The sequence below is a fragment of the Zerene cesonia genome, unplaced genomic scaffold, assembly GCF_012273895.1.
Source record: "Zerene cesonia ecotype Mississippi unplaced genomic scaffold, Zerene_cesonia_1.1 Zces_u009, whole genome shotgun sequence".
In the NCBI taxonomy this organism is placed as follows: Eukaryota; Metazoa; Arthropoda; class Insecta; order Lepidoptera; family Pieridae; genus Zerene; species Zerene cesonia.
The window spans coordinates 296073-311145 of NW_024045139.1; the positions used below are offsets into that span (position 1 = coordinate 296073).

The 15073-nt window shown below is 33.0% G+C and overlaps 1 protein-coding gene across 1 annotated transcript; it reads left to right on the forward strand.

Annotated features, from left to right (window-relative positions):
- Positions 1-5840: 5840 nt before the first annotated feature.
- LOC119839190 (BTB/POZ domain-containing protein 2-like) lies at positions 5841-12273 on the forward strand. Its single transcript, XM_038365399.1, has 4 exons — positions 5841-6768; positions 7382-7835; positions 8813-8959; positions 9810-12273. The coding sequence occupies exons 1-4, from the start codon at positions 6014-6016 to the stop codon at positions 9966-9968; spliced, it is 1515 nt and encodes a 504-aa protein (XP_038221327.1). The 5' UTR covers positions 5841-6013; the 3' UTR covers positions 9969-12273.
- The last annotated feature ends 2800 nt before the right edge of the window (positions 12274-15073 follow it).

A 15073-nucleotide genomic window follows, 5' to 3' on the forward strand; every position in this document is an offset into this window, starting at 1 on the left:
ACTTTTTTCTTTTTCATGATCTGCAGTCGTAAGACTATGAGGATACGGATGTGTTGTAGACACGTATGGCGGGAAGGGTGCTGCTCCCATTAGAGTACACCCCATCTTCTAAAGGGCTTGACGGCAGGCAGTGTTGGCTAATTTTTAGTTTTAGTTTAAAAAAAGAAAAGATAGTATTTGGGGCTTTCCTCAATAGCGAAAATGCCCACACAAAAGATTTGGGGGACGCCATTTATTTATACAGGGTGAAGTTATAAAGAATAATTCGATTTACAAAAAGATAAATAAACCTCGTATGAATAGGAGATCCACTCAGTGTATAAGAGTCTAAGCCCATTAAAGGTACCTAGACTCTCCACTGATTTTCAGTGGATACCACATTGACCCCCTGACAGTGGCAGCGTACATGTAAAAAGAAGAAACAATAACAATAAAAAAATAAGTACAATAATACAAAATAATGTATAATGTAATATAAAAACCAAATTTACACAAGACACATACGTAAATAATAACTAGCTGTGACCCGCGGTTGAAACCGCGTAAGTCCGTATCCCGTAGGAATATCGGTACAAAAAGTGCCTATGTGTTATTTCAGTTGTCCAGCTATCTACGAAGCAAAATAGTATTATTATTCACCAATAGATGTCAGGAAAAAAAAAACACGAATAAAACACGAATATGGCATTTTCTAAAAAAAATTCCTAGCTAGATCGATTTATCGCCCCCGAAATCCCCTATATACTAAATTTCATGAAAATCGTTGGAGCCGATTCCGAGATTCCAATTATATATATATATATATATATACAAGAATTGCTCGTTTAAAGGTACTAGCTGTGACCCGCGGTTGAAACCGCGTAAGCGTGCTGCGTAACCGTATCCCGTAGGAATATCGGTATAAAAAGTGCCTATGTGTTATTTCAGTTGTCCAGCTATCTACGAAGCAAAATAGTATTATTATTCACCAAGAGAAGTCAGGAAGAAAAAACACGAATAAAACACGAATATGACATTATTTCAGTTGTCCAGCTATCTACGAAGCAAAATAGTATTATTATTCACCAATAGATGTCAGGAAAAAAAACAGGAATAAAACACGAATATGACATTTTCTAAAAAAGATTCCTAGCTAGATCGATTTATCGCCCCCGAAACCTCCTATATACTAAATTTCATGAAAATCGTTGGAGCCGATTTCGGGAATTATATATATATATACAAGAATTGCTCGTTTAAAGGTATAAGATATAAGATAAGATAAGATATCAACACTATATTACAAAAAGTGATTTGGTTGATATTTGAAATTCGTGAAATTCTTTGATAAATTAGATAAATGTAGATTGGTACCAATAAAATATGTGTTATATTGTTACCAAATTGTACCAATAAAATGTGTGTTATATAGAACACATACACACACACTACATTTCATTTTTATAATTAAAAAACTAAACTAACTAAAGGAGATGTTAATTGAAATAGTTTTTTTTTTATTTAAGCGATGTTCCTTAAAACAAAAGATATGAAAAAAACTTAAAAAAAAAAAACAGTAGCAGTCGTGGGACTGCCGATAGAAGTGAAAACGGAACTATTAAGTTGAGAGTAATTAAAACTATATGCAAAAATTATATGAAATTTTTTATAGCTATAGATATACTATTATCATTAGCATGTCGGTGACGCGAACCGAAGATTTTACCCTCTACCAAAACGCTCAACGCGCCTAAAGAAGTTTTCACTTCAAAATGTAATATTTATATATTTAGAAATAATAACATTCTTGATGAATGTTTGTTTATTAATTGGTGCATTTAGGATACCCATCCTAAAGGCACCAATTAATAAATTACAACAATTAGTAAATACAAAATGTATAAACTAATCAATTGAAATGAAGTTAAACGAATTTTTTTTTATTACGTCGATTAAATATAAATTAATCATAAATCAATACTTGTCAAACGTACTGTGCCAATAAATTGAAATTCTAAATCAAAGCCGACACTAGGTACCTAAGATCCACCGCCTAATTCTCATTGCGCAGTTATCTCAATCTTAATTGATTCACTTAGTTATTGATGTTAGGTATTTGAAACTATTTAAGCTGTGTTAATTAATGTTTACTGTTGTTGTTTTTTTTAATGTCGGTTGCAAAAACGTTTAAATTATTACTTTTTAACATTTTTAAAAATTGATTACAACTACAACTTACCGTTTATTTGAAGGTAGCTCCAATCTTTAATTCATTTAAATACTGCATGCTAAGTATCTTTAATAGTCTTTAAGGATCGATAGTAAGCTCAACATTTCAAAATGCTTAGACTTAATTAAGTAGCACTCAGATTATAGACAATACATTAGAAACATCAACAATAGTATAGAAAAAGAATCAACATTAAAATTTCATCTATATTTACACTAGTCAAAAGGTGAGCGCCTGTTGAATATGTAAACGCAATACGCGATAATGCAAAACTAATTTTTGCTCACATATTATTTTAGGCGCTATAGATTGCGGGGAGGGTTTTTATGAGTGGAAGTTGTATTAACGCGTTAGTCTGTCATGACAAGGTGGTTTTCTTAAGCTCCAGGCTTCAGAAAGGGTTTGTAATGCTCCCCTGTCGCGGGCGACAGTTGGACTGCCGGGCTGGATACCTGTTAGCTGAATCGACCGTTGCGCGCTTGCGTCTCTCATGACGTACGAAATATGCTGTAGACCTACTGAGATTAGACTTGTTGCATTTTAAAGCTTCGATGTGAAATTGCTTTATCATGCGCTTACAAGGATAGGGGATAGAATTTAGTGGAGCGTTTTGATGAAACTTGTACTTGACTGTAGACTATTCATACTGAGAAATTAATAAATATACAAAATTTTACTTATGGAGTAGTTACAGTCAGTGTACTAATAATTATCATTAACATCAGCGACTTAATAAGACAGCATATAATCAACATCTACATTCGATATCAAGTGAAGATTTTTCGAAAAATTTTACACATATAATCAGATTAGATATTATTGAATTTATGTTTATGGAAATTAAGAATTTTGCTGTATATATATGAAATTAAAAATTAAGTTGTTTCAACATAATCTAAGTCTAAAAATATTATGTTCCGTTTGGATACCCTGTAATAAAGCGTCCAAATAAATCCACGTAAAATATAAAAAGGAGCTTCTGTAACTTCGTAAGGCTTCTTATTTGAGCGGGACGCAGTTTCAGTAGCAATAAAGCGGACTTGTATCTTTCTTTAGTAGCGCTGTAAAGGATTGTTTTCATTAAACATTAATTTTTGTTATTGAATAAAGTAACAGCCTGCTTCTTGCAGACTGCAAAGGCATTTGAATAAATAAACCGCTGGAATTAAACCGCTTTTTCATATGCTTTGCTAGAATATATTTTTGTGAAGTTATTTTTTCACGGGTTCTTAGAAATATGTGAATTGAAAAAAAAAAGCAAAACGATTTATTTCATAGATTAAAATGCGTCTTTGTTTTTATAATTGTCTCTCCATAATAGTCTAATAGAGTAATACATTTTGAGCAGATATATTATAGAACGTCACAATTTCATTCAAATATCCACGTAATTTATACAACAAGTATAGCGTATCGATTTTATTATCACAGTTATGTAAGTTAAAACTTTAAAGGCTGTGTTATAAAGTATTATAATAAACGCATTTATATTCTATACTAATACTTAAATTATAAAGCTGAAGAGTTTGTTTGTTTATTTGAACGCACTAATCGCAGGAACTACTGGTGCGATTTGAAAAATTCTATCAGAGTTCGATAGCCGGGCGGAGCCGGGGCGCACCGCTAGTATGAAATAAAATGTCTCTAATGAAATTGCTTTAAGAGAGAGAAAATTAAAATTTTGATAGCTTATTCCCAAAGCTAAAAATGCATGCTTGCAATTCTATCGATACATTAATTGCATAAGATTTTGTATCTCGAGATAGTTAAGAAGCAAGAGAAATATATCTATCTACTTTTTACTTCAGCGAAAAGCTAATTGGTTGTTTATCCATCTTTCACGTCGCACAAAGCGGTTTTATGTGAGGTATGATTTTTAAATCTGAAAAAAAATTGGTAGAATACTTATATAATTTTTTGACCTCACGGGCAAAGCTGGACGTAACAGTTAGTTTCAGAATAAAAATAGTAAATTGTGTCCTTCTTACGCCTACCTACACATCTAAACCACACTAAACAGAGACTGATCGAGAAAGTAATGAATACATAGTTTTATTAAAAAACACTTTTTCTTTAATATTTACACATCCACTTAATACTGCAAAAGCACAAACTCCATCACATAAATTAATTATAAATTAGTTAATTGGACATGCTTTGGCACTATACTAAACTAAAACTAACTAAAATCATCCTTCCTTAAACAAATTATTATCTTAATAACCATGGAACGTAGTGTACATGCGGCTTAAACCTCCAGGCACAAAATACATACACGTGAAGATATCACGGAAAACCTGCTAAAGGGTACACCGTTGTGACCTTATGTCTTCATAGAATTATATTACTAAAGCTCCAAGAAATAGAGATGTAAATCGTATCTTATAATTTTCCAGCTAAATCCAGTGTGATAAAATGTATTTACGAAGCATAAGCCAAGTATCTAGCATCAGTAATTTCCCTTATTGCATTTTATTTCAACCCTTACAGGTGAAGTTTTTCATTTAGTTTATATAATTTTAACCAAGTTAGCAATTTAGTATGGCTTTTTAGTTATATAATACACCATAAGGATATATATATACTGTGTTGAAATTATGAAACTCCTAGCTTCCGCCCGCGTATTTGTACTCGTGGAATTAGGAAATTTACAATTAAGGATTTAGTAACTGTGTATTCCTGTTTTATCCCAAGGGAGTATTTAATCGGGATAAAAAGTATCATTTTCATATATGTAGATTACGGTTTTGTTGTTGCTTTTAGTAATTGATATCTTTGTTAAAAAGCTATAACACTAATAAATATTGCTTTTTTAGCTTTCGCCTGCGACTTCGTCCGCTTGAAATATTTACTAAGTACTTAGGTTTAACGGAAGCTCTCAATAGGAAAAAAGATCCCCCATTTTAAAACATTATTTATATTTTATGCCCTCGCGAACTAATTTCTTCGCAATAAAGTATTAAGATTGTGTAGAAAATTATTTCTTGTAACATCAATAGATTTAGCAGCGCACACTAATAACCAATATTTTTAGGCATGTTTTTCATACCTTGGGATACATTTACCCGCGTTGTGCCCGCTCCCGTGGGAATTTCGGGAATTTTTATACATATTATAAACCTTCCTCTTGAATCACTCTATCTATTTAAAAAAACCGCGTAAAAATCCGTGAAGTTGTTTTTTTGAGTTTATCGCGAACAGACAAACAGACAGACGCGGCTGGGGACTTTATTTTATAATACGTAGTGATAGACGTACTTCTTTTAATAAAATGAAATCGGCCAAGTACTGGTCGGACTCTCAATACTCATGGTTCCGAATAATTGCTTAAGTGTCCATAAGCCTAAGAGCAACGGAAAAAATTGTCACCCATTCAATTCATAACAGCGCCAACTGTTGCTTAACCCTTCAACTACAACAATTCACCACAACATATAATATCATGTAATATTCTTTTCGTACAGGCAGCGTACCTATTTAGTTGAACATGGTTTTATTTTGCTATATTGATATTAGGTATCCAAAATTAATACAATATAAGTCGTTTTGTTTTTTTTTAGCCGTATTTGACTTTTGACAGATTTCCTTAAGGCTAATGCCAGTTTGACAACTGACATTTGTGACTGAATGTAAAAACAGAATATTTTGTCGAAAATCGTCACAATGCATTTTACATTATAAATAGTAATTAAGCTTCCACATTAATTCCTAATCGTCACACAAATTAATTGTAGTGTCAAAACATATCAAATTTTAAATCTTAGTGCGTGAATCAACCGGCATTTCGTCCCATGATTGATAACTATGGCTTCTGGGTCTAAGAATGAAATTGTCAATAGATTGTTGAATGTGATAGTAGAAGACGGGGGGGGAGAAGATTTACCCCCTCAAAACATGTTACCTTCAAACCAGCAAGCGAGACAAAGTGGTAGAGCCGAGGAAGAGATTGGACACGCGAGTGAGCCTACTCCTTCATCATCAGCCATAGAAAATTTGCCTATACACAACACTGGAGGGCGTTTGCACAACTGGCAGGCGACGAAAACGACCGTTAAGGAACGTTTATCATTTTTATTCAATAATGAAATATTGTCCGATGTTCATTTTATTGTGGGCAAAGAGGCAAATCAGCAAGTGATACCCGCGCACAAATTCGTTTTATCAGTAGGCAGTGCAGTGTTCGACGCGATGTTCAACGGCGTGCTGGCTACGAAGTCGGACGAGGTGGAATTACCGGACGTGGAGCCCGCCGCTTTTCTCCATTTACTCAAGTTCCTATATTCAGATGAGGTTCGTATCGGACCTGAGAGCGTCATGACGACATTGTATACAGCTAAGAAATATGCGGTCGCTGCCTTGGAGGAGCATTGTGTGGATTTTTTGAAGAGTAACTTAGGCACAGACAATGCATTCCTCCTTTTAACTCAAGCCAGACTGTTTGATGAGCCACAGCTTGCCGCTCTGTGCTTGGAAATGATTGATAAAAACACAGCTGATGCAGTTAACGCTGAGGGATTTACGGATATCGATCAAGATACTTTAAATGCTGTTTTAGAAAGGTATTATTATGATTAGGTCTTTCAACAATCAGTTTACACAAAATTTAATTTATCTCTACAATATAATATTGATTAATTATAATCAAAGCTTACTAAAATTTTCATCATTCGATTGCAATGAATACTAATTTATATGACAGTGTTTATACAATGTTTAATATATGTTATCCCCGTTTTAAACTATTTGTAAAAAGTGTCTGGTTACAACTAGTTCTTACCAGGGCAAATGTTTTCTAAAAAATATGGGTTTTAATGCTAACATATATTAGTTGATATTGAAAACTATTTACATCATCAAATTCTTTGAATTGTTTCTTTCAATTCTTTCATCAAGGCTTTCCTGACTATGGATTTTACAAATAACTCTCTATCTTTTATTGTATCACATCATGAAACAAAAACAAAATTACATACATTCAGAATTCAGTTACAATAAATTTTCAATAAAGATATACCAATCATCTATTCAATTAAATTGATTTTTCTTTTTTTAGTCTTGATGCTGTATAGATATCTATTGTCTATAGACCACTAGATAAACACTTATTAAAAAGTGGAACTGTAGGTGTATTGCGGTGTTAAATATCTAAAACTTTAATTATCTATGTTCCAGAGATACACTCCGTATAAGAGAAGCGAAAATCTTCGCGGCTGTGCTCCGATGGTCGGAAGCGGAATGCATACGACGGCAACTGCCAGTGACACCAAACAACCAAAGAATGGTTCTCGGCAGAGCGTTTCACGCAATACGCTTTCCGCTAATGTCCGTAGAGGAGTTCGCAATGGGCCCCGCTCAGAGCGGCTTACTCGACGATAGAGAAATCGTCCAACTCTTTCTATACTTTACGGTTAATCCAAAACCAAATGTAGGCTTCCTGGACACGCCAAGGTGTTGTATGACTGGTAAAGAGCTGACGGTGAACAGGTTCTCGCAAACTGAGTCGAGGTGGGGATACAGTGGGACCACAGATAGGATCAGGTTTACGGTTGACCAGAGGATTTTTGTTGTGGGTTTCGGGTTGTATGGAAGTTACTTTGGGCCGAGTGAATATGAAGTGCATTTACAGGTAACAGATTATCTTTTATTTAGATTAATAAGGAATATTGTAAATTTATCATCCTACTAATATGTTGACACCTGTGCCACAGCTAAACAAGCTTTTATGGGTGTCATCGTTAATTTTGGTTTAAGTACACTATGTAATTTCGTTCCAAATAAACAATTTTGAATTTTGAATTTTGAATATTATAAATGTGAAAGATTGTAAGTGTGGATGGAAAGATACATGAAATAAAGAAATATGTGCATAGCATATGTATGATTATTACTCTTTTATGCGAAAACAGCTTATTATATTTGTATGCAATTTGGAACAGAGATAGAAATAGTTTTTTTATATCATAGTCTGCAATGGAGCTGGTGGGTCGCCTGATGGTAAGCGCTACAACCGCCCATGAACATTCAGAGAAGTGTAAGGTCAATTGCAGACCTTTCACCTCTACAAATGGATTGCCGACTTTAATTGGGAAGATACTAGGAAAAGATTGATGAGAGGAATAAAGGAAAGGACTGGGACGGGTAGGGAAAAGGATATGGGCCTCCATCTCCCCCACTCACCGTACGAAACACACTAGCATGCTATTATTTCACGCCGGGGTTCTGTGGGGGTGTGGTACTTCCCCGGGTACTTCCCCGGAGCTGGCAGAATTCGTGCCAAAGTGTGCTCGGCTCCCACATTGAAATATTAATTTTTTGAAATGTTAATTAACACACCAAGAGAATAGTCGTGTTAATAAACTAAAAACAAAGCAGTAAATTAAAACAAGCTTTCAAATAAAAAGAGAAACAACAAAAAAAAATTAAACAATTGATGTAGTTGAAAAAGAGCAGCTAGGCAAATTTGTGCCGTGACGCGTTACGTAACGAACCGCTTTATCTCATGAAAGTTATTACTTCGTAAATATTTAGAAATGAAGTAATAACTTCTGGGAAGTTCCATTGTTCCTTGGAAGGTATTAAAGAAATAGTGATTTAATATTACAGATAATACACCTAGCCACAAAGAAAGTCTGTGGTTCGAACACAACGACCTTCTGCTGCGACGGCACCGATGATACATTTCGGGCCATGTTCAAGGAGCCAGTGGAAATACTGCCCAATACCTCTTATATTGCCAGTGCTAAATTAAAGGTAAATATACTATTTTGTCTACATTATTTTAATGATAAAAATCGATAGTTTATTTTCATTTCACTGTTGCTTCATTTTATTGGAAGTGCAAAGTCTAACTTTCATAGCAGCTAAAACCGCATCAGTATGACGCTTATAATGGTTATTTTTTTTATCTTGTAATGCAGCCTATACAGATTTTAAAATATTGGCGATATTTCAAGTTAAACATGCGTCTGTGTGGAAATTCCAAAGCGGATATAATTACTTTTAATTGATTCTTTCGGATAGGCTTACTTTGATAGAAACTCTGTGAAACCTGATAATGTTACAAACATCATTGTTGTACAAATGTGGTATATATTTAGTTTCAGAAGCAATGTCTATTCAATTTACTATGTTTATCTTTAGTCATTTTGGTTATCTATCAAAATTGTTATGTGATTATGACACGCTAACAGAACAAATTAAGATAGTCATTTATTATGCAAATTTAAATAGGAGAGGAGAGATTATTAAAACAATTATATTCAGTCAACTTCAATAAAACGGACTTACTATACCTCAGAACTTTTGACTTTTTTGAATTTGTATTAATTTTAATTTTTAGTTTTATAGCATTGAAATGCTTTATAAATGAGAAATTTTTAAAGAATAGAAAAAATTTGATCACGAGGCAGGATTCGAACCTGCGTATCTTGCCTAACCGTAGCAACGCCTAGCCTCTCGGCCACCCGTGATCCTGCCACAGTAATCGTATAATTGTATTAATTTTTTATTTGAAAAATAGTGCCTTTTAATTTGGATTTGTTCCAAAAAGTTCGAAGGTGGTTTATTAGTTATTCTCAACAAGAATATTCACAAATTGCAGGGCACAGACTCATACTACGGCACAAAAGGGCTGCGCCGCGTGACCGTAGACTGTAACAACGGTGAGAAAGTCGCCTTCCAATTCTCGTACGCGGCCGGAAATAACAACGGCACTTCCGTTGAGGATGGACAAATACCCGCGATTATATTCTACATTTAACACATAATCGGTTTCGCGGAACTCATTCTGTGTGGAAGGCTCGAGTTTTGTTCGTGAGGTTGGCAACACTGAGAGTGACAGAACGAAACGTCAATGTCATTGTGTGACGTGTGTCAAATGGCGGGATTCTGCGGGAATTTGACAAAAAGTATATAGGGTAGATGTAAGGAAGGCCGTTTATTATGGGTAGATAAGAGTCAAGTGTCCACAAACATAATCAAATAACAGTTCGAGAACCGGCTTAAGTGACGCTAAAGTATGAGAATTATTTAATTTCATATATTATGAAAATTTTTACATTGCAAAGAGGAAGCCTTTCTTATTCCTTATTTGATTTTTTAAGCGGACATTTTTTTATCACAGGTCTGCCTCACCTCTACTCTCCATAAATAAAAAACAATATTGCTGAACTGAGGATCTTATCAGAGTTTGAATTGTTGTTTTGATTTTGAACAAAATTCAAATTTAAATTTGTATTGTGAATTGAAAGCACATTGAAAAATTATTTATGAACTGATCCATGCGCATACTCTGGACATTGGCGTATACGTTTGATAGATTTGAGCTAATAATGAAAAAGTATATAATAAAGCAATAGACTTGCCTTAATTTGACACTGACTAAATTAGAAAAAAGAATATAATATAAATCAGTTTAAACACGTTTTTCGTAAGAGCGCGTTTTCTCTAGTTAAACCTAGTTATAACTATATGCCTGATTCAACTAGTTACAACCCTAGGTCTGGATCTCGGTAGTGACTAGGGAATACGCGTGCTAAGAAAAAAACAGGTTTTTGCTGTAACATATATATCGAAACATTAATAAATTTTATAGAGACTGGTATGGAAGGAATCTAAAATATATCATACTCGTATAAAACATGGTTATCAATGGTTAATTATTGCATAGTAAAACTTTTCCTTTCTTGATTTCCTTTTTTTAAAAAAAGCAATTCATAATCATATGTTCACAACCAAATTATTTTAAGATATTAATTTTAGGACTTCCTGAGTATATTTGTTTGTATACTATTGCATACCAATTAGGTTTTAGTCCAGTTTTTTAAATACAAACAAAGAAGTGATTTCAAAATTTAAAGAAGATAAATGAACTCAATAATATTCTTAAAATTGCTGCAGGAGCAATAAGATTTTTCCTTAAAAATTATGTACATACAATTCTTAGTAGAAATATCTGGAAGTTTTAGCCCTTCATTACTTGTAAGTCCTATTATAATACTAATCAGACTTAGGTATATTATAATAATAAATCCAAAATTTTTATCCAAATCCAAAAATTGCGACATTTCTTTATTAGTTTACATATCCCTCTCCGCTTAGTGATACTAATACGTGAGGGTTTAGGCATAGACATACAATAAGGGACTAGACTCACAACCCTCACACAACGCTCAAAATTTGTCGGAAGCAAAATTCAGCCTGCACGTTTATGAGGCAGAGTATACAACTTTCAAGCTTACTGCCACGTAATAAGGTATTGATTTGAAAGAATGCGTCAACGTTATCTGTATTAGTTTCTCATAATACAGATAACTTTGACGCATCGCAGATGTATGTACGTCTATTACATTATTATATTATTACATATTTACAAAATTATTATTGAGAAGTTCTCAAAAACGTGTGTAATGTTTTGGAGGGGTCTGTGTATTTATGAGGTATACTTCTTAGTTCCACCATGATGCGTGTAATTAACAATGAATTCGCAGGTGTTTCTCTTCTACAGTTGTATTTTATTTAAGATTAGGCAATAGATATATCTCATTTAATATTTATAGTCAACGATATATTGTGGTTTTAGTAAACTAGAAAGTAAAGCGTAGGATTTCTAGTTAAATATATAATAGAAAATGTGATGTTTTGAGCTGTCTAATATAATATTGTTCCTATACAACTTAAACTATAATACTGAATTCATTTTAGGAATTAAAGGCATTTTAACGAATTTTAAACGTGATTAATTCAGTGTATTTCACAGCGAGCATAAGCACATTTGACCAAGGATTAGATCCGTGAATAGATCGCGTTTAAAACTCTTTAATTCCTAAATTTGTAATACTCGAGTAAAATAAAATAATTCATCTAAATTAGAAGTAGAGAATTTAAAAATCTATTATCAAAATCTGTGTATTCAATATTAAATAACCGAGGTCCTATATTGATAATTAAATATTTAAATCGACTTCCTGTAAAAGATGGAAGTGTTCCATTGGTAGCGTTTATAACAGTAAGTCTTTGTACTGCTCGTATTTCTTTGTGTTGTATTTTTCCCGTTGGAATTACACCTGCTTTATGACGTAATAGTAATATGAAACTTAATAACCCTGGATAATGAAACTTAACGTTATGTCTCTTCATAATTGTTAACTTTCACAGTTAATTTACTAACAACTAAAGGGTCTCACAACCTAATAGTAATGTGAAGAACTATTCACTCAAAATCTTTTACTGCGTTGACTGCGAAAAAGAACTTTTCATATCAGTTCTGTCTCATATTAAGGGTAGGATAGGGTTTTACCTACGAATCTATCTATCAGTCAGACTATTATATTGTAGTCAAATAACTGATTGCTGGATGTGTCATTTTACTAAAATAGCATACTTTGCTCCCCGATGAGCTTATCCATCAATTAAACATATAATTTATGAAATTTAACATCAAAAAGTGTCAAAAAGGTTATTAGGGACAATATCAACCAAAAGATAAAGCCGGCCCTAAATAAGAAAGATATATATGTCAATACGAAATGTCTAAACATATTTATTTCCATCCCTTTCTCTCATCGCGCTATCTCAACGCCACATTCACGAACAAAACGCTTATTTCTCGTATTAGATCTAACTGTGATAGAAAATTAAATTGTGTGTGAATTTATTTTTTTAGCTCAATTGTATATCTATACCGCCAAATGGATTTCTTGTATAGTCTGTGACTAAATTTATGGTCGCTTGTAAAAATCATGGGTATTTATTGTGGGTTTTGGTAAACAAATATTATATTAATCCTATCTAAAACATAACGCTGGAATTGTGTACGGTTATGCTAAGTTTTTTGTAAAAAAATTAAGATATTAATACGAACGTGGTTGGTGCTCGGAAATTTAGATTAATCTGCAGTATTGATTTGTCTGTTATCTGTGTATTGATGATAACGTGTATACTCGACTTTATTCTTTAACATAAGCTGCCATGAAATCTGGCACGGACTATACAATAAAGGCTTTGTAAAACAGATATTCTTCAAATCAACACTCAAACGCATTCTGTTTCACAGAGCCAAAAAAAAAACTAACGAATATCTACTAATGTATTATTTTAAATTGTAATATAGTACTGTAAATATGTTCCTCCTCTAGTTGAAAGAGAATTATATTGATATTATCTCTTAGTTAATATATTTTTGTAAATTTCAGTGTAATCCCTAACTCTTCGATTCAAAAACATTTGTACCGTCAGATAAAACTAAAATAGAACAGAATAGAATATAAGGTCAGTTTAGAGTTTGAACAATGCACGTGACCCAATAAGAAATTAATTTGTTAAGCTGTTATTTTCACGTTATAGTACAGAACTGCGTTGAACAATACACTTATTTAAGTATCGTTTGAGTTTAATAATGTGTAATTATTTTATAGGGTTGTATTAGCGTTGTGTGCATAGATGTGACGACATAGTTTTTCGAAGTTCGCGCCAATTACTTTGGACTGCTCTGAAGTTTGATGCAGTTGAATTAAGTCTAACTTCAGTACTGAAAAAATATGTCGTTAATTCCGCTATGCGTTACCATAGCAATGTTGATGGGGTTTTCTTAAATCTGTTGCAGAAAATGACGTCCCGAAACTAAAATGCTTATTTTCTCGTCACTGAGATACTATCAACATTTTAAAACATTGAGGAGAATGGATCAATAAAGAAAGGATACATTATTTAATAACTTCTTGAACATCTAACGCTTCGAATATTATTTAATCAAAGTTTTTTTCATGCTACGGAGCCGTGATTTTAACAAAGTTGTTTAAAAAAAAGCTGTTGTACCAAACCGTGAGATAAAAAATGAGTATTTGCGTGTTGTTTTCATGTGCAACCGCCATCTTGAATCTAGTTTTGGCGCCAATTATTACAATTACAAACATTTACGAAAAGTTCAATGTCATCTTATCACAAAACGCTAATAAAAGAACTCGTTTTTAAACTATTTCAGGTGGCATATAGGTCACGGAAGATATAAGTGAATATCCCACCATTTCCGTGATAAAAATTTCAAAGAATAAATATATATTCGACGAATAAATGTTAAACGTTTATTTCTCTAGTCACTTTCAATTATTGGTTGTTATGATGATAAAATGTTAAATTTCAAATATCTTTATACTTATCTAATTCCATATGTAAGAAGGCTTATCGTAGCTGTTTTAAGATCCTGAGTTAATTGTTTTTGTTTAGGGTTAGGATATAAACTGTAATCTATATACGTATTAAAATGGAAAATACACGAGGTTGTCCGTAATGGGCACGTTCCATATTTGTCATATTATCCACTTTTATTGAGATGTGACAATCGCAACATTGACTAGACGCTTTCAGCTTTTACTACGAGATCAAAGTCTACTGTATACTGATTTTTAAACTGTGTAAAAATACAAAAATGGCGGAAAAAATAAAGTCTGTTCACACTAACATGTATATAATTGTGTTTTATGCAAGTATAAGCAAAGGCTGGTCCACACAGTTTTTTGTTCGTGCTTCTTTGTATTTAAAGCTTCAAGGGCTCGTATGAAATAATGTTTTACAATGAGTCGCAATATTTCTATTATACCTCCAAAACGATGTGGATTGTGCAATAAGATAACCAAATTATAAGACATTGCTTTTGGAAGACTGTGCAAGTAACTATATATATTTTGTGAAAATTTGTAACTGATCATTTTAAAATATTATTCTTTAAATAGAGGCAATGTGTTTGTACCCAGCATTTTTTTCTTTCTTCTTTCTGAATATTTCACCAGGAAGGCTTGTGTGGACCAGTCTTAAATCTAGCTACGATAAGCCTACTTAAGGATTTGAATCCCACGAAAATAAGACTAA